The following is a 25169-nucleotide window of genomic DNA, read 5'->3' on the forward strand; positions in this document are numbered from 1 at the left end:
CCTTCCAGGCCTGTTACCTGTGTGCCGCCTGGTGACACCTGGGGGACTTCCCGGGGACTGCGGTGGCACGTCCGGCCCTGACAGCCAGCAGGCTCAGAAGGCTGATCAGCGGTGGCCGGGAAGGCAGGTACCGGCACCCAAGGGCGCTGACTCCCGCCCACCCCCGGCGTCTGTCTCCCACCCCCCGCCTCCCTCTCCTGTCTGCGCCTGGTGGCCTGCGCTGTCTGTCCCTCCAGAGCGCCGGCTGCCCCGCGGGCTCCCTCCAGGCTGAGTGCGTGGCCCTCCTGCCCCCTCGTGGCCAGAGCCGGCTGCACGGGACAAGACCAGCTGCGCTCCAGGGGCTTTCCGGGAACAGTGGCCCTTGGAAAGGGTGGGGCCTTTTTACCGCGCCCGATAGCATCGCAGAAACGGCTGGGTCTTTCCCCTCCCCTGAGCTCCACAGAGAACATAGTCCACATAGGACATATCCCTTGTCATCCAGAAATGGGTTTGACTCTCAGCCACGGGACAACAGGACGGGTAGAGACTGTCAGGCCACAGGGCTGCCTGCACGGCAACCCCATGCTTGGCGGTGGTGGGAGGGATGGCCGGGCCTGGGTGACAGGGAGGCTCACTGGAGGTGGCGCACTTTGGAGGGGCAGTGTCAGGGGACAACTTTCTCTTGTTGGGCCACAATACTCCACAGGGACAGCACAGTGACTGATTCCCAGTGCCAGAGGCGAGGCGGTCGGCCACGTGGAGGTGTATACATATGTGAGTATTCATAGATATTTCTAGAACAGAGCAGGGGTGTGCCACAGAAGGGAACAGTCACACCTGGATGTGTCACCTCACCGCTACAACACAGTTAAGTCACAGATGAAGGGGGCTGGCTTTGGGGCTGGGGGAGTCTCAGAACAGCCGCCCAGGCAGGCTCGGAAAGGGAGGTCTCCGACAGGAGGGGGGGTCTGTGTAGAGGTCAAGAGGGGCCTGGGGCTCTCAGGATGGGATGGACTTCCCTGACCCGATCGGCTGGCAGTTGCAGAGAAAACAGAGAGGAAACGGGAGAGGGAAAGGCGAGGAGAGAGCTGGTGAGGCCAGCGCAGAGCAGGGGGAGCTGCAGCAGCTGGGGGAGGGCTGGGCAGGGGAGGGCGCAGTGCAGGTGCGGCAAGGTTCCTGGAACAGGGGCTGGAGGGGAAAGGGGAGGAAGAAGGAGGAAGGAGCCGGAGCTGCACAGTTAGTGCCGGGGGCTGCGGCGGCCTCCCCACCCGAAACCCGCTGGCCTCTCCCACGGCACACAGGCAGTGCACCCACAGCTCAGACCCATGCTCACCGCCCTCGGGCTGCCCTCTTTTCTGAACACCCTGTCTTCCAACCCACTGGCTCAGGGCCACCCTTTGCTTTGGGGAGCCCCATGCGACAGCCACCAGGCCTGATAGAGAAGGAACATTGCTTGAACCAGGAGGGTGAAGCTAAAAGGGCTGGATGGCTGGAGGGAGCGCCCGAGGCCCCTCTGGGTGGTCAGAAAGCCCAGGACCCTCTGAAGGGACCCTGGGGGAGACAGGGAGGCCAAGCAGTCGGATGTCACTAACCACAGACTTATAAGTGTAAGTGGGGAGCCTCAGCTGTTTGGGGGACTGCAGGTCTCATAGGTGAGGCTGGGCCCTTCCTTCGGGAAAAGCAGAAGAGGGAGAGTCTGTGGCGGTGGGTGGGGATGTGGGGGGTAGGTAGATTGGGGGTAGCCGGACTTACTGGGCGGAGCTCAGCTAGATCAGCAGGCACTGTGGTCCCCTGGTTGAATAGCATAGGCGGTGAGCCCGCTGGCTGGTGGTAGTGCTTCAGTGGGGCCAGGGACCCTGCCTTCAATCACACACTAGCAGCTATGATAGTACCTGGGAGGGAGTGGAGGGGGTTGGGTGTCCTGCCTGGCCTGTGAGGTGTGTGATAGGATGACCGTGTGTATGGGACTCTCGAGCTTTTACCCTAGATCACCACTGGATTGCCGACAGACAGAGGAGTAGGGACCCTGACTATCACCCCTGCTCTGCAGTGGATTTGGCTCTCGGCACTCCCAGGCTGGGAGCAGGATGCCCTGGCTGGTGGCATGACTCACATTGCACGACAGTCATGGAGGGCCCAGGATGACGTTCCTAGGCCTCTGGCTGCCTCAGAGTCCAGCTGCACACACACACACACACAAACCCCTCAAGCTCCCAGCCCCTAACCGTGCACCATGAGCTCTCTGCCCTCTCTGACAGCTCCGGAGAGCACTCACATCTGCCAGCTTGGGCATGGAGCCTGTTCCAAGAGCCCCACCCAGGCTCAGCCATGAAGGCTGGGGGCTTTAAGGCCGTGGGGGCCGGCCCTGGTACCTGCCTCCAGCTGGGACGTTCTGCACCTGCAGCCGGGAGTCGTCCCTGGGCCCCTGTGGGCGTGCCGACGGTGGTGGTGTTGATGTCGCTGATGAGGCTGAGCGGCTCCTTCAGCATGTGGCGCATGCACAGCATCTCAGCCCGCTGTGCCTGCTCCGCCGGCTCCTCCATCAGCTTTTCTGGCCTTCCCGCAAGTACCGGTTGGCCAGCAGCTCTGAGATGAGCTCCTTGGTCTGAGAGTGGGCAAAGAGGGAAGGAGGTTGGGACCTGATGCCTGGCCGCCACGCTGGGACCTGCTGGGACTGTGTGCTGGACTTGGAGCTTTCAGACGCGGCTTCTCCACCACTTAGACCGAAAGATCTGCCTCTCACTGCCTTTTCTCACTCAGAGAGGGACAGTGAGGCCCAGAGGGAAAGTCACCTGCCCAAGGTTATAGATCTGGCAGGGGACCTAGGACCTGTCATGCCACCAGGACACCTGGCTACTCAGTGTTTTAAAGTTTTTTTGTGGAGATAGGATCTGGCTCTGTCTCCAGGCTGGAGTACAGTGGGCGAGATCACTGCTCATTGCAGCTTCAACCTCCTGGGCTCAAAGCGATCCTCCAAAGTCAGCCTGTCGAGTAGCTAGGACTACAGGAATGTGCCACCACCAAGCTTAGCTATTTTTAAAATTTTTGTGTAGACACCAAATCTCACTATGTTGCCCAGGCTAGTCTCAAACTCCTGGGCTCAAGCGATACTCCTGCTTTGGCCTCCCATAGTGCTGGGATTATAGGCATGGGCCACTGTGCACAGTCCCATGCTATATCTCTATGGGACAGCTCTGGTCTAGACCATGCCTCCCTCCCTGGACCTGGTCCCATAGGGCTGGTCGGCATCTCCCGCAGGCCAACATGGCCACCTGCATCCCCAGGGTCACAGGAGCCCCCTGCCCCCATGAGGCGGTGCATACACGTTGTTGATCTTGAGGTGCATGGTGATCTTGGGCATGAGACCACCATGAGGTCCCGCACCGTCTTGTTGACAGTGGCCGTGTAGGAGTCCACCAGGCTCTGGGTTGTCTCCACTTGCCGCTCCAGCTGTGGGTCCATGGAGCCCACAAAGCTGTTGGAGCCATTCTCCTCGGCCTTGCTGGCCTGTCATGGAGAACACAAGGGCATCAGGGTGGCCAGGCCATGCAGCCAGGCTCCAGGAGTCCCCAGGATCTCAGCCCCTGCAAAGGTACCTGGAGCATTCAGGCACAGAGAGAAGCAACCGGCCTGAACACCCACCCAGCTCCCCACAGGCTCTAGAGGGTTTCAGTTCTCTCCTCTCAGGACCCCAGACTCCCCTGATTCAGCCTCGCCTAATTCTGACTCTAATGCCCAGAATTTGCCTCAATTCCCCAATCCAGAAATTGGAAAAGACCAACTGCCGGTCCCTTGCTTGAAGACTGGCTGGAGCTGCTGCCAGGCTGCAGACACCTGGCAGGAGGCAAGAGACGGGCACAGTCGCTTTCCCCTTGTCCTGGGAGGCCCACACACCAACACTGCCACCGCTGCCGCCAGGGGGCACCGCCAAAGCAGACAGGCACAGAGAGGAAACCGGGAAGGGTGCAGTGAACCTGGGACAGTGCGCCCCAACTGGAATGTGTGGTTGAATTCAATTTGCTAATACTTTGTCTAAGATTTTTGCAACAATATTCATCAGTGATTTTGGCCTGTAGGATTGATTTTTGGATGTATCTTTGGTTTTGGTATCAGGGTAATACTAGCCTTGTAGAATGAGTTTGGAAGTGTTCCATCCTTGTCTATTTTTGGCTTAGTCTGGGTAAAATTGATATTCGTTCTTTAAATACTTGGTGGAATTCAGCAGAGAAGCCATGAGGTCCCAGGCTTTTCTTTGCTGGGAGGCTTTTTATTAGTGCTTCGATCTCATTATTTGTCACTGGTTTGTTTTGGATTTCATCGTGGTCCAATCTTGGTAGGCTTAAATCGATCTAGGCCATTTTTAAAGGTCTAGAAATTGATCCATGTTTAGTAGGTTTCCAATGTCTCTGCATATTGTTGCTTATTACAGCCACTACTGCTCCTCTGAATGTCGTATCACTTGTAAAGTTTCCTTTTTCACCTTTGATTTTATTTACTTGGGCCTTCCCTGTGTTTTTCTTAGTCTTAGGCTAAAAGTTTGTCAATGTTGTTTACCTTTTCAAAAAACAAACTTTTTATTTCCTTGATGCTTTGAATTGCTGTCTTCATTCCAATTCCATTTATTTCTGCTCTGCTCTTTATTATTGCTTTTCTTCTGCTAATTTTGGGTTTGGTTTGCTCTTGCTCTTCTGTTTCTTTAATATGTGTTGTTAGGTTGTTTGTTTTTCTACCTTTCAAAAGTAGGTGTTTACAGCCATAAACTTCCGTCTTAGTGCTGCTTTTGTTGTATCCTACAGGCTTTGGTGTGTTGTTTCCATTAAAGTAGCAGCTTTACAGTAACCATACACATACATGAAAGAACTGAAATATCAACACCTGTGAAGACGGCGAAGAAAGAATTGAGAAATAATTTTCAGGATAAGTATGTCCTAAACATGCACGGTACATACTTACTAAAAAATTATCCATCTGTTATCAGAATCTAAATTTCACTGGGCAGCCTATATTATATCTGCCATCTCTGCCTCAAAGCCAAGCAGGAGAGAGTCCCGAGTCCTGTGTTCCGGCGGGCGCCCTAGCCTAGGACAGGGCCCGGCCAGGGGCAATCCTGCATGGGATGGATTAGAGATGCCAGTCGTTCAGTGTGCCAGAGGTGTCGCCAGACCTGCATGCAATCAATATTATTCATATTTTCGTCTAAAACAACTTTAATTTTTTTTTTTTTTTTTTTTTTTTGAGACGGAGTTTTGCTCTTGTTACCCAGGCTGGAGTGCAATGGCGCGATCTCGGCTCACCGCAACCTCCGCCTCCTGGGTTCAGGCAATTCTCCTGCCTCAGCCTCCTGCGTAGCTGGGATTACAGGCACGTGCCACCATGCCCAGCTAATTTTTTTGTATTTTTAGTAGAGACGGGGTTTCACCATGTTGACCAGGATGGTCTCGATCTCTTGACCTCGTGATCCACCCGCCTCGGCCTCCCAAAGTGCTGGGATTACAGGCTTGAGCCACCGCGCCCGGCCAACTTTAAAAGTATTAACCTTTTATTTGGAAGTACAGATTCACAGGAAATTTCAAAGATGGGACAGAGAGGGTTCAAGTACTCGTCAGTAGGTTTCCTCCAAAGGTTCTATGTTGTGTAAGTGTGGAACACGATCAAACAGTATCAGGCGCCTAGGTCTGTGCCATTTTATCACAGGCGTAGACCCCTTTAACCACCGCTACAATCAAGACACAGAACTGCTCCGCCACCACGGAAACATCCCCCTCCTGCTATTCCTCTGCACGCGCCGCCACGTCCGGCTGATGGTTGTCATTCTGGGGAAGGGACCCAGTGGTGAATTAGCTTCTGTTTACTTAGGGTAGCCTGGTGGAGCTGGCGGAGATTTGGGGGATACTAGACACCCCCAAAAGTCACGCCGTGAGACCCCGTTTCACGGTGAGCAGCCGGCGTCGGACTCGAGGCGCAGCCGCGGCTCGGGCAGGGGGCTCCCCTGCGACAGCCCTCCGCGTCCGTGGGGGGCCCAGCCCCGTGGGGAGGGTGTATGGTCGGGGCCGCGGCGCGGGCGCGGGCGCGGGGGCGGTGCTGGGGAAACCCTCGGAGCCCCGCCCAGCGGTCCTGAGGACGGGGCGGTGCCTGCAGGGTGGGTCCGCCCCGGCTGCGCGTTTCTAGCCCTGGCGTGGCGTGGGGACAATTAGGCGCCACGCCCTGTCGCTTTGCTGCGCGACGTTCGGGAGGCCGGGGACGGAGGCGTCACCCCGAGACTGGGCGGGGCGCGCACGCTCACACTCAGGTCTCTCCAAAGATCCCCACCTCGGTTTTCTCATCTGGAAAGCGGGGCCTCCCGATCCTCCCACCCCGGTGCGGGCCGACAGGTGTCCGGGGCTTGGTGACCCCACGCTGGAGGCCTCTGCAGAAGGGGGCTGTCCGGTGACCCGGAGACGGGGCCCGCGGGGGGTCTGAACTGAGCGGCCGCGCAGGCTGGCGGGAGGCCGCTCCGCCCCAGGGGGCTCGAGGAGAGGGCAGCTCCTTCCCCCAGTCCCCGGCCCCTCCGACAGGCTCCGCCCGAGCGGCTCTCGGGCGTCTCCCCAGAAAGTGCGGGGCGCGCCGCCGCGGCCTTCTCGACACCGGCACGCACCGAGAGACACTCATGAGTCGCTCGCTTGTTTCGCGCAAGCGGAGTCGCGTCCGCTTTGCCGAGGCCCCGCGCGCAGACCTCAGGGGGCTCTCACGCTCTCCCGGGCCCCGAGAACAATGTCCGTCCTCTCCGCGCGCAGGAGGGAGTTGGCGGACCACGCGGGGTCGGCGCGGCGGAGCCGACCGAGCCCCGCGGCCGGGTCGGGGCCCTACTTCTCAGCTGCGAGCGCCTCTGTGACCCGGGCCGCGCACCTGTCAGGTCGGGGGACCTACGTGCGCCGCGACACGGCGGGAGGCGGGCCGCACCGCGCCCGTCCCCTCGGCCCTTCCGGAACCAGTCTCCGAGGCCGCGGCGCCCACCGGAGCGGAGAGGGCTGGTGCCCCGGAGCCGTCGAGTCGGAGGCTAGAGCGGCCAGGCCTCCGAGCCGGGTCGAGCCCGCGAAGGCGACGGCTGCGTCACGCGAGGGGGCGGGGCCGCCACGGGCGGAGGTCGGAGCCGGAAGCGGAAGAGGCGCTCGGAGCGGGGAGTGGGGCCTAGCAGCAGCTGGAGCCTGGGAGACGGTAAGTGTGGGCTGGGGCCCGCGGCGGCAGCAGCGGCGGCGGCGGCGGCTGGGGGTGAGTCGGCGGGGCGGGCGCGCCGGTGCCATTCGGTCTCCGCCTCCTCCCTTTGTTTCTCCTCTTCGGCCCACCGCGGGCCGCGGCCCCGACCTCTCACCCCTGACCCGCGGCTGCTCCACCGGAGGAGGGCGGTCACTGCAGACCCTGACCCGGGTCCCGCGGTGTTGAAGGCGGGGCCTAAACGGCCTCTGAGGCTCCGTAAGGGTTCAGCGGGGGCCCTGCGCCTGCCCGCGGGAGGAGGTCGGGGTCCGACGTGCAGTAGCCAGAGAGGCCCTGCAGACCCTTCCCCTCGCTTGGCTTCACGCCGGGTCTTCGGACGCCTCCTCCCTTGGCGGCCTGGAGTTTGATTCTGGCCCAGTCTGGGCCTCCCTCTGCCCCCGGGCCTGTCCCCGGCTCTCCCCTCGGCGCCACTGGCGGCCGTTACAGAGGGTGGGACTCTGAGACCCCTGGGACCTGGGGCGGCAGGAAGAGAAGCGAACGAGGGCGCAGGCCCCCGAGCGTGTTTTGTGGCGGTGACAGAGCCGTTCCAGCCCGGGGGATGGGCCGGGCCGGGCTGACAGTGCGAATCCCTTGGGTGCACCTCCGTCCCGCCCGGGAGTCTCTGGCTTCAGTTCCGGGTGTGAGTGCCCTGATGTGGAGCTGGGGTGGAAATTGCCTGAACCAGGCCCCCATCGAGGCGGCGTTGGCGGCCTTCCAGCTTCCCTCCTTGATGCCCTTGAGAAGGAGGAGCGTTTCACCCGTTCGTGGTGGAGGCTTGCGAGGTGGCAGGTTTGAGGTTGCAGTGGTAGGGCAGTGCCAGCCAAAAATAACCATGGGTGCTGGGGTGGCCGGAATCCGGGAGGGCAGCCGCTGACCTGGCTGGCTGCTCGTCTTGTCAGCCCAGTTCTCTGGCCAGGAACAGCAGATGAGAAGGTGACAAGGCCTGTGCTCAAAAGTTGACATCCTTGGCTTGGTTTCCTCTGCCTCACTTTTTTCTTCATTGTGCAGAGCAGAGCTTCCCAAAGCATAATTGTGGCCTTTAGCTGCTTTTTCAACAAGCTTTTTGCTGAGGTTTTGGAGAATCAGAGATAATTGAGAAATGGGCCCTAAAGCCCTGGCTGAGAGGTTGACGCCTGCTATTTCCAATATTTTACTTGCCTAGAATGTGTTAAAGGAAGGATAATCTTCTCTATTATTGCTTTGGGTGTGGTACCTTATAATTCTCATACTTGTCATCTTTTGCCAGGCTGGGAGATGTTATCTCCATTTTCCAGGCATTCCAACCGAGGCCTAGAGTGACTTGTCTAAGGTCACGAGGCTGGTATGTGGCAGCCCTAGGTTTTAGTTCAAGAGTATTGCCAGAGCCCTCTCCTCCCGGTTTCCTTGGAAGGGACTTATAAAATGTCCGTAAGGCATTTAACACAGTCCTGAAGTGTTACCTGGAACCTTTTAAGTGTTCATGAAAAGCTGCCACTAGTACCTCTGTGGGCATAAAGCTGTACTAGGCATTTCAGTTATAGGACAGTCCTCACAGAACATTGTAAGAGATTACTATTTCCTTGTTGCCAGAGGAAGCTGATGGTCAGAATAGTGTCATAATTTGCTGAAAGGCACACAGCTAGAAGTGGCATGCCATGATTCAGATGGACATCTATGTGACTCTGAAATTGTGCTCTCCATTGACGTGAATATGTATAGACATTAGAACTTTCTAGGTCCCAGGAGGGAGTCTTTGGCCCAGTGTGACCGTGACCATGTCCTTCAGCTCTGGTGTCTGTCCATTGAGGATGGGCAGGACCATGCTTGCCAAGCTTGTGGCAGGACATGTGCCCTGGCCAGTGGAGCATCCTTGGGTCAATTGGTGAGATGTGAGTTAAGCTTTCACTCCATAGCTTGGGCAGCTGACCCAGAGTAATTGCAGGAAAACAGTGAAACATTAGTCAGCTGATTACCAAAACAACAAATCTGAGCTTCTGGGGAGGTGATTTTAGCTTCAAAGACTTCCCAGGTAGATGGGGAAGATGTGTGCAAAATGTGCTTGACCAGGCAAAGTCAGGACTGACCATGACTGGAGGTTGGCTGTGGCCAAGTGTAAGTATTGGGAAGAAGGCCGGCCCCATGGAGGCAGTCAGGGGTTCACATATGGGTGGAGCAGGTTGCTGGCCTCACATAGCCAGCTTTCTCCGCTGGTGGCGGATCCAGCCTGGCAATTTCCTGTGGTGAATATGAGTCCTCACTGAACGGGGATAGTGAGTTGGGGCTCTTATGCCTGCCAGACAGCTAACCCTCTGGCTGCTCTTGGGATAGGTGTAAAGTAGGATACTGGAGCCGGGGAGCTAGAAGAAGGGACAGTAATGGTACTGTTGGATAAAGGCAAGGCACCTGGCAGGGCACTGCCAGAGTCTAAAGGGTGCTAAATGGCTCTCTGGCAAGAAAGTTGGATACTCTGAGGACCCTGGCATCTTTCCCAGTGCTGAGACCCAGGATGAGCCAGGAAGGGCTGGACAGACCCCCTGGGTCCACATCGACTCAGGAGGGCTACGGAATGTTCATGAGGCCTGTGTACCTCTTTCTTCAAGGGCTGCCCTTCTCATTTCTGCTGTGGCTCCTCACATTGACTTGTGGTCCTTACTCCCTTGAGTGGGGTCCAGTTCAGGCCCTCAGCCAGACGTCTTCAGCTTCTCAAACCTGAGGGCTTTGAATCCTTGCCTCCCGGGTGTTGGCTCCATGCCAACAGCCCTTTGCCTGTCCTCTGGCTTTACAAAGCATTCGATCCACGGGTGCCCCACGCGGGAGGGAATAGAGCACAGGAGGCCCCCTTCTCCTGCCTTTGATCTCCTTGTGGTAGTGTTCACTGTCCAGCCCAGGGTTCCTGCCTTAGCCCCTGGCCCTGGCTCACCCAGTTCCCTGAGCACTCAGACCACCAGGCCAGCGATGCTCTGCTGGGAGGCAGCTGTTTGTTTGTTCACTGGCAGAGAAGGTTGTTGCCCATTGTCTGCTGTTTGACCAGTGTGACCTCAAGAGTTCTTCACTTCATAAACCTCTGGGAGGGGCTGCCTCCAAACAGAAGAATGGGCTGTTCAGGAGCAACCAGGAAGGCCCATGCAGCTCCATGGCTGGAGGTGGCTGGCTGTGTGTTTAGCAGGGCCTTCTGTTCCTTGCGGCCTAGATGCATCACTGTAAGCGATACCGCTCCCCTGAACCAGACCCGTACCTGAGCTACCGATGGAAGAGGAGGAGGTCCTACAGTCGGGAACATGAAGGGAGACTGCGATACCCATCCCGAAGGGAGCCTCCCCCACGGAGATCTCGGTCTAGAAGGTGAGAGGGAACTAGATAGGAGGGAAAGGCTCCTTCTGTCAGCCGGACTCAGCTGTGGCAGCTCCAGACTCCTTGAGATTACTCCACCCCTGCCCAGCTGTTCCTGGGTCCCTGCCCTGTCCTCTTTGGGCTCCTCCCCTCACCTTACCTGCATGCCTTGCCCTCATCAGTAGCTGCCGCCCACTCTTTGTCTTAGAGTGCCTTTTTTTCTTCTCCCTACACATTCCCCCATTTTCTAGGCCAGCATCTTTCTGCTTAACCTCCTAAGCCTTCTTTGGTGAGGATTTAGAAACATAACCTCAGCCTTAGAAAGGTAGCTCCCTGGGCCTATCTCAGCCCCCAGTCCAAACTGAAGAGTTGCAGCCAGCCATGGAGAACTCTGGAGTGTGTAGAATGCTGGGAGGCCCTCTACCATACTCCCCTTCCCCGGCCCCTCCTCCTGTATCTGGAGGATACTGCCATTGGATGGGGCTCTGGAGGGCAGGCTTAGTACCTTTGCACCCTCCCCTCTCTGCCCACTTCCCACTAGTCTGGATGCTTTTGGCACAGCCTGTCCCCTTGAGCCCTTTACAGTGGCCCTGCCACCAGCCTCTTGCCTGCTAACAACAAAGACCCAGCTGACCAGTGTCCCCATCCCCCTTTTGGCAGCCACGACCGCCTGCCCTACCAGAGGAGGTACCGGGAGCGCCGTGACAGTGATACATACCGGTGTGAAGAGCGGAGCCCATCCTTTGGAGAGGACTACTATGGATCTTCACGTTCTCGTCATCGTCGGCGATCGCGGGAGAGGGGGCCGTACCGGACCCGCAAGCACGCCCACCACTGCCACAAACGCCGCACCAGGTCTTGTAGCAGCGCCTCCTCGGTGAGTGGTAGCCAGAGTGTGCTGGCTGGGGCTTAAAGGCCTCATCTCTTCCTAGACTTCTCTCAGGCTGGTTGGTCTGGGTGAGTACTGCCAGCCCTGTGCACGTGCACTGGTGTGCGTGCTTGTGTGTGTGTATGTGTCGTCTGGTCCAGGTGCAGGGCTGATCACAGTGGTCCTGGCCCCTGTGTCTTCTGGCCCCTTCCAGTGGCAACTCTAGGAACTCTGGCTCCGATGCTGGCTGGCCCCCGGCCAGTCTATGTCTACACAGTGCTCCAGATACAGGCCACGTGGTGCAAGTGGCCAGGGACACTTCTTAGGACACTTCTTAGGAATCCTAGTGGAGTGGCTGGTATTGTGGTCTGCAGCTATATGGCCTGGTCCTTCCCACTCACAGACGGCCTCCTCGTGTGACCGAGTGTTCTGACTGACGTGGACTGCACCCACCTCTGCGTCTCATCTGCACGCCCCTCCCCAAAGGCCCCCACTCTGGAGTGCCCCACAGGCGGGGAGGATTTGCCTGTCAGCCAGCTCAGACTGGGAACTTTCCTTCTAATCTCCAGCCAGGCCCTCTCCAGCCGAGCCTCTTTATGAGGGGCACTTTCGGCGAGGAGCGGCAGCTGCGGCGAGGAGGGGCAACTGCCTGTGTGATGGGGCATGTGAAGAAATGCCAGAAAGGCCGCCGCCCCAGGCCTTGTCCTGTTGCAGGCCACATCCTGAGAGTAGGGCCTGGCTAGTATTCCTAGCACAGAGGGTTGCAAGGTCTCTGCTGAGACCAGGAGCCCACACTGCGTTCAGTACCCTGGGGAAGGAAAGCCCACTGTGTATTTCCAAGGTTACATGCGGTCTTCTCTTCTCCCCGATCCCTCTTCCCTGCCTCCCTCCTACCGGCCTTGAGGCCCCTGAGGAGTGGTGGAGAGGCCAGGCATCTTCTCTGCCCAGCTCTTTCTGTGACTTCTTTGAGTGGCCATGCGTCGAGGGCTGACTCTGGGCGATTGCAGCGTGGCCCTTTGGCCTCTCTGCACTCTGCCACATGCTGCCACAGGATGGCAGTGCAGGTTTGGCTCTGCTTCTCTTTTTGGTGCCCTCTATCGATCGTCGTGAGGCTTGGGATGGGCCTAGATTGTGAGCAGCATGGGCGCCAAGGCCAGGGCAGGAGCTGGCATGGGGCCTGTGTGGGCCATTGTGGTAGGAAGCCTGGCAGTCGAGCTACTCAGAGGATCCCAGGCTGCTTTCCTGCTTGAGGCTGGTGGCAGGAAGGCTGCTGATGGAAGGCTGTTTCTGGTAGTGATGGTGAAGTCTGGCCAAGGATGCCGTCTGGGGGTAGGTAGCAGCTTGGCTCTTGAGTGGCAACTGTCAGGCATGTACAAGGCTGCGTGGGCGAACAGAGGCAGGCAAGGACAGGCTGGGCATTCTGCAGCTGAAGCCGGAGCAGCCTCTGACCAGTCTGGATGGTTGGACCCAGGCCGGGCCAGCTGCCTTCTTGCGCCGTTCTCGCTGCGTCTTCCGCTCTGGCCAAAGCCACATGGGAGGGCCTGGGAGGGAGAGACTCAGAGGAGGAGGAGGGAGTCGGGGCGATGGCTCTCCTCACAGCGTGGCCCTCAGCAGCAGAGGCAGGTCATCTTCCTGAGCGTTCGTGGCACTCCTCGTAGAGATAATATCCGAGTTTTCTTTACATACCTGTAGCTGTTTTTACTTTTCTGTTTTTGAAGTCAGTTTGTGTCTTGACGTGTGCCTTGCAATATCCCTATCGTTATATATGCTGTGTGCCTTATGAAATGCTGGGATCTGGAAAATCCAACCAACCAACCCACCGGCTCCTCACCGTCTCCACCTCTGCCTTTGACTGACACCTCAATCTGTCAATCGGAACCGCCTACCATGCGATTGGTCGGATGGCGTTTCGGGGGGCGGTGCATGCAGAGAAGCCAACAGAGCAGTAAGCGCAGCAGCCGGAGTGTGGAAGATGACAAGGAGGGTCACCTGGTGTGCCGGATCGGCGATTGGCTCCAAGAGCGATGTACAGCCACCTTTCGTAAAACTTTACCTCTCTACTTTCTACCCCCCTTGTTAGACAAGACCTCTCCTGCCTGGAGGGGCCTCTAGTGCGCGTGGTGCCTTAGCGGGGCCACCAGTAATTGCCTGAATGACACAGACGCTAGCAACGTCCATTTTTAAGAGTGTAGCAGTGAGAGAGAAACCTTTTTTGTTTTTGAGAATTTGAATGCTGTGAACTTGCAGGAGCTGCCAACCCCCTGCCCTCCAGATTCTCATGCCCAATTTCTTTTCTCTCCTAGATGAGATTGTGGGGAACCTGGGTGAAGGCACCTTTGGCAAGGTGGTGGAGTGCTTGGACCATGCCAGGTAAGTGAACGGGGCGGTACAGCTGGCTCTGGATAGGACCTTCCTGGGAAGAGCTGGCCTGAGGTTCTTGAGGGTGGTGGCTATCAGAGCTTAACTTTTTTCTTTCTGAAGCATGGCACCAGAGTAGGGTTCTGACCTGTTCATTTTGGGGTTTTGCTGATCCCCTGTAATAAGGGAGAAATTCTTGGGTTCTGCAGGCATGTGGCATTCCTACCTAAGAATTGCTGGTCAATGAATGGTTCTGCCCCAATCCCTCCACTTCCCCAGGGCTCTGGTGGTGGATATCAGGACAGGGCCAAGGCCCTGGCTCCCCTGTGGCTTGGAGCTGCTTCCTGTGATAACATTTGGGTTCCTGGCCTGGCAGGGGGCTAGGAGTGCCACTAAGCCCAGTCCAAGCATGAGTCCTATCCTGAGGGTCTGCCTGAGAGGCTGTGCAGATCTGTTGAAAGAAAAACAAGACCCTGGGCTTTCTCACCAAGCAGGCTGCTGCCTTCTTCAGTGTGGCTAGGGTAGTGTGTGGTCTCCGCTCCCTGTGCCGAGAGAGGGGTATACACTGTCGTGCTGCTGGGGCACCTTACTCTCTCCCAGGTCCAGCAGCACAGTTTTGTCCCCTTACCATTCCACAAGACTAGAACTTTCCCTTTTGCTTCCTCCCCTGTAGCTCTGGGGTGGGGAGGCCCCCTCCGGGCAGCCAGTTGCCTCCCTGCCATAGGCCCTTTAATTGGTTTGGCACTTTAGCTACAGAGTACGCATGTCTTTATTGTAGCCACGTGCCACCCATATTTGGCCTTCCTGCTATTTCAGAGATTAATAAACATCCTCAGGGTTTGGCTGCATCATACTCCAATTAATGGCAGAGCTGGCCACCGCTGCCTCATAGTGCCCCCACATTAAATGGAGTGCTCAGAAAGGCCATTCAGACCCAGGCGTCCAGCCTTCCTCTCGGCCACAAGATAGACTGACAGGAAGCTTCCATTTGCTCCACGTTCCCATGTACACGGCTGTACGACTCAGTGTGGCCCAAGAGGTTAGGGTTGGGACCAGCGGGTGGAGGGACATGTACAGCCACACCGTGGCCAGGTGGAGGCATGGCAGACTTGAGAGCTGGGACGCATGCAGGCGGTCTGGGCTGCTCCTCTCTGAGGAGCTGGAGGGAACATGAGCTTCTGGAGTCACGAGGAGGGAGGTGGAAGGTCCAGGGAACCTTTACGGGACTCGGAGCCAGGGCCAGTGGGATTTGTCATGTGGAGGCAGAATTCAGCTCGGCTAAAGGCAGGGTCATATTCTGAGAGCCATACAACTCTGGCAGGGGCTGCCTTGGAAGTGATGAGCTCCCTGTGCTGAGGATTGGAATGCCACAGAGGGACCTTGTTTTAGGAGGAGGCTGGAGTGCATGGCCTTTCCCTTGAGCTCCCTTCCTTCCCTGAGAATCTGGGAAAATGGGATAGGGAGAGCAAAGCAGGGGATTCTCTAGAAGGTCCCTTTGCCCTGGGCCTGTGAACCTTTTCTTAGGCACCACAGTCAGCCTCCCTGAGGCCTCAGAGGACACGCCCTTCCAGGCTAGGGCTCTCTCACTCCCGTTCTCCACTGGGCATTTGGATTCCAGGTGTCCTTGCCTGACAGGGCCTGGCAGCCTTGCCTCAGCAGGTTTCCTTCTCTGCTGCCTCTCCGCAGATGGCCTCCTGGGGCGGGGTTCAGGGTGGGAAGCACAGAGCAGGGACTGTTAAAATCTTCTTTGGACACTTAAGAAGGGTTCCTGACATTTTGTGGTCACTGATAAACGCTGTGGCAGGTAGGTACAACTGGAGAGGGGTATGATAAGGGAGTGGCCCTGGGCCTCACAGTGAGAGGTACCCTTGCTGGTACCCCACCTCTTGCCAGATCTTTACTCGATCCTGGAACCGCCTATCCCTGTTTGCTCAGACTTGCAGACGAGCCCAGGAAGGTCAAGAGGTGCCGCAGGAGGGCTCTGGGTGGGACAGCTTGGCCATGGTTGGGGCTGCCTGGCTTACAGGTTAGGTCACTGTGTGAGCTCTTGGACTGGCACTGGTTAAGCAGGATTGGCCTTTACTCTCCCACACTCCTTTGGGAGCTGGCAGTGGCTGAGAACATAAAAGCCTAAGGCTGGCATGGATATCAAGAGCATTAACTCACAGATGCCAGGGAACTTGCTGTTGGGTGGGCAAAGGTCTGGTGTTGCATGGGGCAGGCTGGGCATCAGTATTTGCTCTCTCCAGTGCAGGCTGCTCCTGGAGAGGTGTTTGTTGGGAGTTGCCAGGTCCGGGCGGAGGGTGGGGGAAGGGCTGGGCAGCTGCTGATGAGAACCTGTGTTTCCTTCCTGGGTACCAGAGGGAAGTCTCAGGTTGCCCTGAAGATCATCCGCAACGTGGGCAAGTACCGGGAAGCTGCCCGGCTAGAAATCAACGTGCTCAAAAAAATCAAGGAGAAGGACAAAGAAAACAAGTTGTGAGTGTCTGCAAGGAGCGGGAGGGAAGCCTTGAGTGGGACTGCCGGACCCCCAGGGGCTCAGCAGTGCCCCGTCACCCGTCTGCACTGTGCTTTCTCCCCACACGCAAGCCAGGGGAGTCTGGCAGAGGTCTTGCTGGCAGCCTCTGGACTGCAGTCCAGGCTCCACCCCAGCTGGCTCTGTGTCCTGAGGCAGGCACCCCAAGCCCTGCATTTGTGAATTGGGGACCTCACTGGGTTGTGTGGGGCATAAGACAAGATAAAATCATGAAGCTATTTGGGGCTCTCACATGGTAGGAGACACCCAAAGGAGAGCCTTTCTGTGGCAGACACACTGAGCACTCTCCACGCTCTGTGCTGAGCCTGGGCAGGTGGGTGAATGCAGCACAGACCCTCACAAAGCTCAGCAGAGTGGGCAAGTCGAGAAAAGCAGCACCAGTCCTGTGTGCCAGCACTCTCCGACTCTTCCTCAGCAGCTCTGAGGCAGGGCCTCTCCCACATCATAAGTAGGGGAGCTCAGAGGGCTTGGATCAGCACCTTGGACATCTTCCCCACAGGAAGTTTAGTCTTTGCCCAGAGCTCATCTGGGGATTGGGTGATGGCTGGTGGGGAGAGGTGCTCTTGCTCTGATTCTTTTGCTTCGTGTGTACCTGCGTTCTTGTGTGTGACCCAGTGGCCTAGGAGAGACTTGGGGACTGGCTTCATCTGAGAGGGGGTGAGGCAGGCCCCCAGCACACAGCCTGAGCCCCGCCCATGCTTCTCCGCCAGCCTGTGCGTCTTGATGTCTGACTGGTTCAACTTCCATGGTCACATGTGCATCGCCTTTGAGCTCCTGGGCAAGAACACCTTTGAGTTCCTGAAGGAGAATAACTTCCAGCCTTACCCCCTACCACATGTCCGGCACATGGCCTACCAGCTCTGCCACGCCCTTAGATGTAAGTGTCCACCCTCGAAAGGAGCATGGGGCGGCCACACGCCTGCACCCAAGTCATCTGGTTACTTGCTGTCCCCATTCATTCCAGCACATTAGTAACCATTCTCCTGGGCCTGAGGGACACCAGAGCCCCTTTGATGGAAAGGCCTTCTGTCTTAAGGTGGGAATCTGAGTGTTAGGATGGAAAGGTCTTCTGTCTTAAGGTGGGAATCTCAGTGTTAGGATGGAAAGGTTAGGGCTCCTTCCAGGGACTTCCTGGACCAGCCTCTACCCTAGGCACTCAGGAACTAAACAGAAAAGAACTGCTCTGGAATTGGCCTGACCACCAACCCCGACTCCCCGCTTCATACATGGGATAAAAATGTAGAAGCCTGGGCCGGGTGCGGTGGGTCACACCTGTAATCCCAGCACTTTGGGAGGCCGAGGTAGGTGGATCACCTGAGGTCGGAAGTTCAAGACCACCCTGACCAACATGGAGAAACCCAGTCCCTACTAAAAATACAAAATTAGCCAGGCAGGGTGGTGCATGCTTGTAATCCCAGCTGCTTGGAAAGCTGAGGCAGGAGAAGCGCTTGAACATGGGAGGCAGAGGTTGCGGTAAGCCTTCATGCCATTGTACTCCAGCCTGGGCAACAAGAGCGAAACTCCATCTCAAAAAAAAAAAAAGTAGACACCTGATCTTACAGATCCTACCACAGGTCCTGCCCACACGGAGACTCTCTGTTTAGCCCTGACTCGTCATCTGCCTGCCAGCCTTGAAAAGCATGATTTGGTGGTGCCAGGGCTCAGTGCTGTAGGACTTGCAATGGCTGGAGCAGTACAGAAAGGCTCTTTGGTGAAGTTGATAGACCTTGAGCCAGAATGTGCAGGATCTGCATAGATGTGACAGGGACAAGCTTTCCAAACAAGGGGAATAGCCTGGTGAGGCCTGGAGCCTGGTGTGGGTTGAGAATTGGTTCCAGTGGAGTAGGTTTCCCTTGGGGAGTGGTGGGCCACACAGTTGTGAGGGTCTTGAGTGCCAGATGGGAGCCTCGAGCTGAAGAGTGACTACTAGCAGGAAGCCACTGTCAGTGGGACGGGCTGGAGGAGAAAGGCTTCCTACTTCATGACTAGCAGTGAGAGGTGGGGCTGGCTTCCTGGGTGTGTGACCTGCGTGCTCCGTTGCACGGGAGCCTGTGCTTTAATGCCCTCTTGCTACCACCGTAACATTCTTAGTAACTTGAACAAGGGGCTGTATATTTAGCTGGTGCTGGGAAGAGGGAAGCCCCTCGAGGCTGTTGCTGTGGCTTTGGTGAGAGACAGGTGAGGAGGCCTGGTCTCTGCAGAGGAGGGGTGGAGGAGGTTTTTCCGAATGGCAAGTTTCTTTTCCACCCCCCTGCTAAAGTATCAGAACCCCGCAAGGCCTCAAGTGCAGAGAACCCTTGATTGGGAGGCCAGCAGAGAGGCAGGTTGCAGTCCAGCTCCCGGCTGAGGTGGGGGTGTGAGGAGCTCTGGCAGTTGCTGGCATTGGAGAAGGGTTCTGGCCTAGAGCTGGCAGGAGAGCCAGGTTCTCAGTGCCCACTTCTCGTTCTTTCCCTGCTCTCTTAGTTCTGCATGAGAATCAGCTGACCCACACAGACTTGAAGCCAGAGAATATCCTGTTTGTAAATTCTGAGTTTGAAACCCTCTACAATGAGCACAAGGTATTGGCATGGGTAAGGGTGAGGCCCTGCTCTGGGGTGGGTTACCCGCTGGTACAGACTCCTGACCTGGTGTGCCTGCCTTGCCTTTCAGAGCTGTGAGGAGAAGTCAGTGAAGAACACCAGCATCCGAGTGGCTGACTTTGGCAGTGCCACCTTTGACCATGAACATCACACCACCATTGTGGCCACCCGTCACTATCGCCCGCCTGAGGTGATCCTTGGTGAGTGACTGTATGGCCTGTGGCCTTGTCACACTGGACTTGGTGGAAGGGTTTGAACCACCACAGGTGGTGGCATGCCTGTCAGTCTCCACCACCCAGGGCAGGCAGTTTCTCAGATCAAGGGGCCCGTGTCATGAGACACAGGTGACTGACCTGGCCTGATCTGTCAGCCTTAGTGAGAGAGGGCCTTGTACTGGGATTTGGGCAAGAGTCCTGCCAGCCAGTGTAGTGGTTGCCCTGTGACCTCCAGGCTGGAAGGACAGGGCCCGATCTCACAGCCTCTCCCCATCTTGGCTTTCAGAGCTGGGCTGGGCACAGCCCTGTGACGTCTGGAGCATCGGCTGCATTCTCTTTGAGTACTACCGGGGCTTCACACTCTTTCAGGTACAGCTACCCCACGTCACTCCCCTATCCTAAGCACTGCTACTGTGACAGGCTGCAGGCCACTGGGGTGGGAAGCCCCATGTGGACGAGAAGACAGGTGTCTTCCTCCTCCCACTGGTCATGTTGTGAGATTCAGACTCTTAAGGATGTAGATGCTAAAGGGTATGCAGAGGTCAGGGTAGCCGGAACACTCAGGAGTCTTGCGCTAGGCCATCGAGGATGGAGGATGGGGCAGGTGACCTGACCTTCTAGATAAGGGGTCCAGATGAATAAAGGCATTGGGATGGGCTGGGACAGGGCATGGGCTGCCAGGCTGCCGTTTCTTTGGTAGGTTTGCATCTCCTGGGGCAGTGAGGGCACTTGCCCATCTCTCGTTTCTTATTCCCAGTGAAGGGGCCAGAACTAGGACTGACCCTGCTTGCACTGTCTGATCTTCCACAGACCCACGAAAACCGAGAGCATCTGGTGATGATGGAGAAGATCCTAGGGCCCATCCCATCACACATGATCCACCGTACCAGGTAAGGACCTCAGTAGCCCCCTCGGGGTTGGCATAGGGGCCTTTCTCTTTTGGGCTGTGGATCAGCAGGGTACTAGATGTGGTGAGTCTTTGAGGGACAGTCCATGGCTCCCCAGGCTCCTAAGTCTTCCCTGTGCCCCTGCAAACCTGTTGCCCTGATTCTGCTGCTGTGTTGGGAGCTGCTCTTCCCCACCCGCCCCCAGAGGCTTGTCCCCTTACTACTCTCACTACTGGACCCCACCACCTTCATTTTCAGGAAGCAGAAATATTTCTACAAAGGGGGCCTAGTTTGGGATGAGAACAGCTCCGACGGCCGGTATGTGAAGGAGAACTGCAAACCTCTGAAGGTCAGTTTCTGGCTTCCCCAGCTCAACTCATCCCAAGGAGAGACCCCAGGCACTGGGCAGACACACATCAGACAGGCTGGGCCGCTAAAGGCCGCGTCCTCGATGCAGCTCTGTGGGAGGCGACACCCAAGGCTGCTGGGTGCTGGCAGTGAGGCTTCTTGCAAACTGCTCCAGAGGGGCCCTTAGCCCTACCCCTTCCCCATAGGGTGGCTATGAATTTAACGGGGGAACACGAGAAGAGCCAGATGTCAGAAACCCTGCTGCTTCCTGTCCCTCTCACCCTCTCTCAGCATTTTGGGAAGAACTAGGCAGGACGGAGGTGAGGGGGCGGGAAGACCTAGACATGGCCAGGAAGCCTCTGTCAACTGCATTTGGTGCTCGGACAAGTGAATTTCGCAGAGGTGATCTCTACCCACCTGTCAGGACTTTGCATGTGGGGGCAGAGGCATCAACCCAGCAAGACGCCTAGTAGCCTGGCAAGTTCCGAGCAAAACGTTAAACACGGGCGTGAAAGCAAAGGAGCTGCTCACTGTCCAGGAGGGCGGAAGTAGAGTCCTCCAAGGAGGCATCACTGCCTCCTCGATCCAGTCCAGCAAGGCATCCCAGAGACAAGGGGACCTGCTGTGGCTTCCCACGACCCTGCCGTCACACTGAGGCACCTTGTGTCCCTGAGCAGAGTTACATGCTCCAAGACTCCCTGGAGCACGTGCAGCTGTTTGACCTGATGAGGAGGATGTTAGAATTTGACCCTGCCCAGCGCATCACACTGGCCGAGGCCCTGCTGCACCCCTTCTTTGCTGGCCTGACCCCCGAGGAGCGGTCCTTCCACACCAGCCGCAACCCAAGCAGATGACAGGTGCAGGCCACCGCATGAGGAGATGGAGGGCGGGACTGGGCCGCCCAGCCCCTTGACTCCAGCCTCGACCACCAGGCCCCAGGCCAGAGCCACCCAATGAACAGTGCAATGTGAAGGAAGGCAGGAGCCTGCAGAGGAGCAGACTTGGTGCCCAGCTGCCAGAAAGCACAGATTTGACCCAAGCTATTTATATGTTGTAAAGTTATAATAAAGTGTTTCTTACTGTTTGTAACCCCTGGTACCAGTGTGTCCATCTCCAGGCTCCTTGCCTTCCCCTCCCCTGACCTGACTAATAAAGTCTGTCTTAGCACTTCAGCTTGTGGAGAGCTAAGTGTGAACTGGGCCAGGCACAGAAGAGCCAGGCAGGGGTAAGACCAGAAGCGGGGACGGCCTCTGGGCCCTGTCTGCTGAGCAGTCCTAGATGGTGGCACCTCTCAGCCCCAAAGAACCCAAGGGACTCTGCCCACTGCGGCTAGCCAGGTGGGGTCTGGCTTTCTGTAGCCTGCCAGCCCCATTACTGGCCGGGACTTTAGGCTGTATGTGCCCAACAACTGTGGTCTGCTGAGGGCAGGAGGCAGGTAGGGCGGGTTCCTAGGCTGGGGCAGGCAGCACCTCATGACAGCTACAGAGCAATTCACACGGCACAGGACTCAGTCATTCAGCTTTATTTTAGTGCTGGTTTTTGGTCACCTAAGAGCTGCATGAGTGCTAGGCTTCACCACGTGACTGGGGGCTCCTTGGAACTGGGTACTATAGGCAGGATGCCCCTGAAAAGAAGCCAGGAATCATGCTTCTCTTCAATACCTCCGTGGAAGGCCCAGGCTGAGGATAAGGGAAGGGACAAGTCCCAGTGCCCCCTCAAGGCTGGCATTCCTGGATCTTGCTGGAGAGAGCGAGCAGTCTCCTGGGCCAGGGTCGTTGTAGCTTGTTTCTCACTGTTCCTACTCGGGAGGCCTAACTGTATTAACAGGCAGCCAGAACCTGCCTGTGCCTGTAACCTAGACTGCGCCTCAGATTGTGGCCCTGCCTCTAAAGAGAGGGCCCCAGCCTGGGAGCTGCTTAGCCCTGAGAGTGAGCAGAGGCTCCAATACACAGCACGAGGCTTACAGTCCCTGGCCTCTTCCCACCGCTGGAGACAATTTAACACTGGTGGGAAGATGAGAGGAGGGGCCAGCTTTCTACCCTGGCTCATCTGCTTCTGGCTATGCTCCTACAAGAAACGTGATAGCAGCCTGACACCTATGGCACCAGGGCCTACCCTGTGTCCACAATCCTTGGTGAGCCCCTGTCCACCCATCTATCTGCTCAGCCACTCTGGGCAAACATAGCAGAAGCCCAAAGCCCCAAAGCAGGCTTAAGCACAAGTCCTTGGCAGGGATCCCTGCCAGGGTTCCAGGTAAAGCTCCTGTTCCACTAGCTTCCAGGGCCTAGGCCTGGGAAGGCCCTGGGGCTCAGTGCCTTAGGATCTGAGGTTCCTATGGTTGGACCCCACACCAGCTAGCTCATCCAGAACTGGCCTCATTTTGCGATCTTTGAGACAGGGTGCTGGCCTCAAGCCTACTCATCTAGACTGGACAACTGTAAAGGGTTCAAAGCCCAGATGTTTTAAGAGCCGGGTGGAGTCCAAGCAAGGGAGCCCATGCACCCTGCTCTGGGATGACAGCTGCAAAGGACCATTTCAGGGGAAGGGCAGAGGGGACAAGAGTGGGTGGAACATGTATGTGCAGGCAAAGGGGTGGGGGAGTGGTGGCCTAGGACAGAAGCACCAGGAAGCCTCTTCTGGCTCAGCACCAGGCTCCCCCAGGGATATCCCCCCCATCTGAGGGGTCTGGCCCCAGACTAGGCAAAGTCTCGGCCTGCTCAGCTTTGGGGGGGGGGGCGGGCACTGCTGGCAAGATGGGCACTGTGGTTCTACAGTAATACACGACCTGTGCTGAAGATGACAGGACAACATAAAATCCCAACACAGAAACACCATCCTAATGCCGCCCCTTCCCTACCTCTGAGTGATGGAGGGGAAAGGAGGGAGGAATCCTTGGAAAAATCAGCATAAAACTTGTATCAGCTCAGGAGAAAGGGCCAGAAGCCCCCAGATCAACTTCTGATGTGGGTAGGGGAAGGCCCGGTCTGTCACAGCCCTGGAAATGAATGGAGAGCGCAGGTCTGCCCTCTGCTGGACAGCTGCCGGGCAGCTGGTTCTACGTGATTAGAGGAGGGGCCGTCTGCGTGGGGAAAGCCGGGGAGACACAAAGCCACAAGCTCTGAAATAAGAGCAGGTACAGGCCCCCAAACAGGACCCGGCCCACTCCTCAATGCGTGTGCCCAGGCCCAGTGGCTGTAAACCGGAAACACGGTCTGCGAGCTGCCTATGTCTGTAAACAAAGGCCCGCCTGGCGTGCAGGGGGCTGAGGGTAGAGATGCCTGGAGCTGCTGCACACTCTGCCTGCCGTGTGCCCGGAACCCAGTGGGAAAGACTTCCCTGGCTCAGGGCAAGTGACAGGTCAGTTTTAAGTAAGTTCTGTTCTCTCACAGAAGAAACAAACCCAAGAGAGAAAAACTTTTAACAACAAGGTCCATGAAGCTTCAAATCCTTAAGGCGTTTGTCCTCAGGAGCAACAGGGGACGGCAGAGTCCTGCCTGTGCAGGAACCCTCTAGGCAGAGTGCAGTGGGATGACAAACTTGCAGCCAAAGGGCGAGTGGTAGTTGATGCCCACCTCCTGGAAGACCTGCTGGGGAATGCCAATGTCGCACAGATAGATACGGCCTGCGTGCTCCCCCAGTGGCAGAGGCAGGCCCAGTGCCAGTGACCATTTGGCATCAATGCCCTGTTCAACTTCATGCACCGGAGGGTCTATGCTGAGTACTGGTGCCCGGTTCTGGTTGGCCCAAGCCACAGCTGCCTTGTACCAGGGCTGATCTCGCAGGAAGACATTCTCGGGGCAATCCAGGCAGTTGATGACCAGGTCCACAGGGCTAGTGGGCAGGTCTGCAGGTGAGAAGAAAGCCATTTGAGAACCCCCGTAAGCAGAGAGCAGCCCCGGTTGGGACTAGGGCCCAGGTCACCCCAAGGGTGTCTGTTTTCCAGACACCACTCTGATGCCTCTCCACAGGCTGGCCGCCTTAGAGCTGGGCCAGGGCACTGCCCTAGGAGTTGCCAGGCCTGGCTGGGCTGAGTGCTAGAGACCAAATGCACGTCAGCCCAGCAGACCACTGCCCTCCTGGAGTTCTCAGGATGAACCATGGTCCTACTGAGTGTGCAGAGCTTCTCAGGGCACAAAGCCCTCACCTCCTCTGCCTTCTCAGGCACACCTCTGTATATCCAGGGCCTGAGTTGGGGCTTCCCTGTGATGGCCAACTTGACAGTGGACTCTACCCTCCCAGAGTTCATGAGGTGCCCAGGGCTGGCCTACTCATTCTACTCTAGCAAGCCTGTCCTCTGGCCCTCTCATTATCTCATAGCAATGGGTCTTCCACTCAGCCAGCCTTAATTAAGAATTAAGAGGGTACCTATTACTGTTCTCCCAGGCTCCTCTGCTCTAACCAGGCCTCTGGGACAGTACTGGAAAAGGGCGTCTCAACAAGTATGTAGATCCTGTACTGGCCTTGCAGGTTAAACTGAGAATAGCAGAAATCAGACCAAACTTAATGCTCATTCTGACTTGTGTCCTGGAGCAGATGGGATAGAAAACCTTTTGAGCAGCCAGAGGAAGAACTGCCTGGAAGGGGGCATCATGTTAAAGATTTCAAGAAGGGGAACCCACACCGGGCCCCCTTCCCAGCTCCAGCCTAGAGTAACGGCATTTCTTAGCTAGACTCACAGCTTTCCTGCTTAGAATGTGCCACTGTGGGGAGTCCCTGTGGGCCATGAAGCTCTCAAGAGTGAGAATGGCATCCTAACCTCTGTGTGCCCACAGGAGCCTGGCCCGAGACTCAGGAGGCAAAGGTTCCAGTCCAGGCTTTGCTGTTGACGCATTACCTGATCACTGGTGAAGCCCTTTCTCG

General features: G+C 57.0%; 2 protein-coding genes across 7 annotated transcripts in view; one reads left to right on the forward strand and one right to left on the reverse strand.

The window, feature by feature from the left end:
- The first annotated feature begins 6172 nt into the window (after positions 1–6172).
- On the forward strand, positions 6173–21481 carry CLK3 (CDC like kinase 3). 4 transcript variants are annotated; one of them, XM_039468924.2, is made up of 13 exons: positions 6173–7173; positions 10379–10530; positions 11179–11395; positions 13316–13412; positions 13690–13756; positions 16106–16222; positions 16991–17157; positions 18744–18838; positions 18930–19059; positions 19361–19443; positions 19885–19964; positions 20220–20310; positions 20987–21481. In XM_039468924.2, the coding sequence occupies exons 1-13, from the start codon at positions 6730–6732 to the stop codon at positions 21161–21163; spliced, it is 1917 nt and encodes a 638-aa protein (XP_039324858.1). In that variant the 5' UTR covers positions 6173–6729; the 3' UTR covers positions 21164–21481. The 4 variants fall into 4 exon arrangements, with proteins under 4 accessions (XP_039324858.1, XP_074248763.1, XP_039324857.1 ...); XM_074392663.1 differs by having other exon boundaries at positions 6183–7227; positions 20987–21398; XM_074392662.1 differs by lacking the exon at positions 20987–21481 and having other exon boundaries at positions 6177–7227; positions 20220–20496.
- EDC3 (enhancer of mRNA decapping 3) overlaps positions 19882–25169 on the reverse strand; it is a 65257-nt gene continuing 59969 nt past the window's right edge. For all 3 annotated transcript variants that reach the window (XM_003944784.4, XM_074392664.1, XM_074392665.1), the window contains one exon: positions 19882–24153. In XM_003944784.4, the coding sequence (XP_003944833.1) occupies positions 23819–24153 (335 nt within the window). In that variant the 3' untranslated portion in view covers positions 19882–23818. The remainder of the gene's footprint in view (positions 24154–25169) is intronic.

The sequence above is a fragment of the Saimiri boliviensis genome, chromosome 2 (assembly GCF_048565385.1).
Source record: "Saimiri boliviensis isolate mSaiBol1 chromosome 2, mSaiBol1.pri, whole genome shotgun sequence".
Taxonomy (NCBI): Eukaryota; Metazoa; Chordata; class Mammalia; order Primates; family Cebidae; genus Saimiri; species Saimiri boliviensis.

Excerpts from the sequence above, each read along its gene's own strand:
- CLK3 (XM_074392662.1), top strand. The coding sequence starts at position 6,730 with ATGTCCGTCCTCTCCGCGCGCAGGAGGGAGTTGGCGGACCACGCGGGG. Across the intron at positions 13,757-16,105 it reads GAGTGCTTGGACCATGCCAG|AGGGAAGTCTCAGGTTGCCC; the intron begins GTAAGTGAACGG and ends CCTGGGTACCAG. Across the intron at positions 19,965-20,219 it reads CACATGATCCACCGTACCAG|GAAGCAGAAATATTTCTACA; the intron begins GTAAGGACCTCA and ends CTTCATTTTCAG.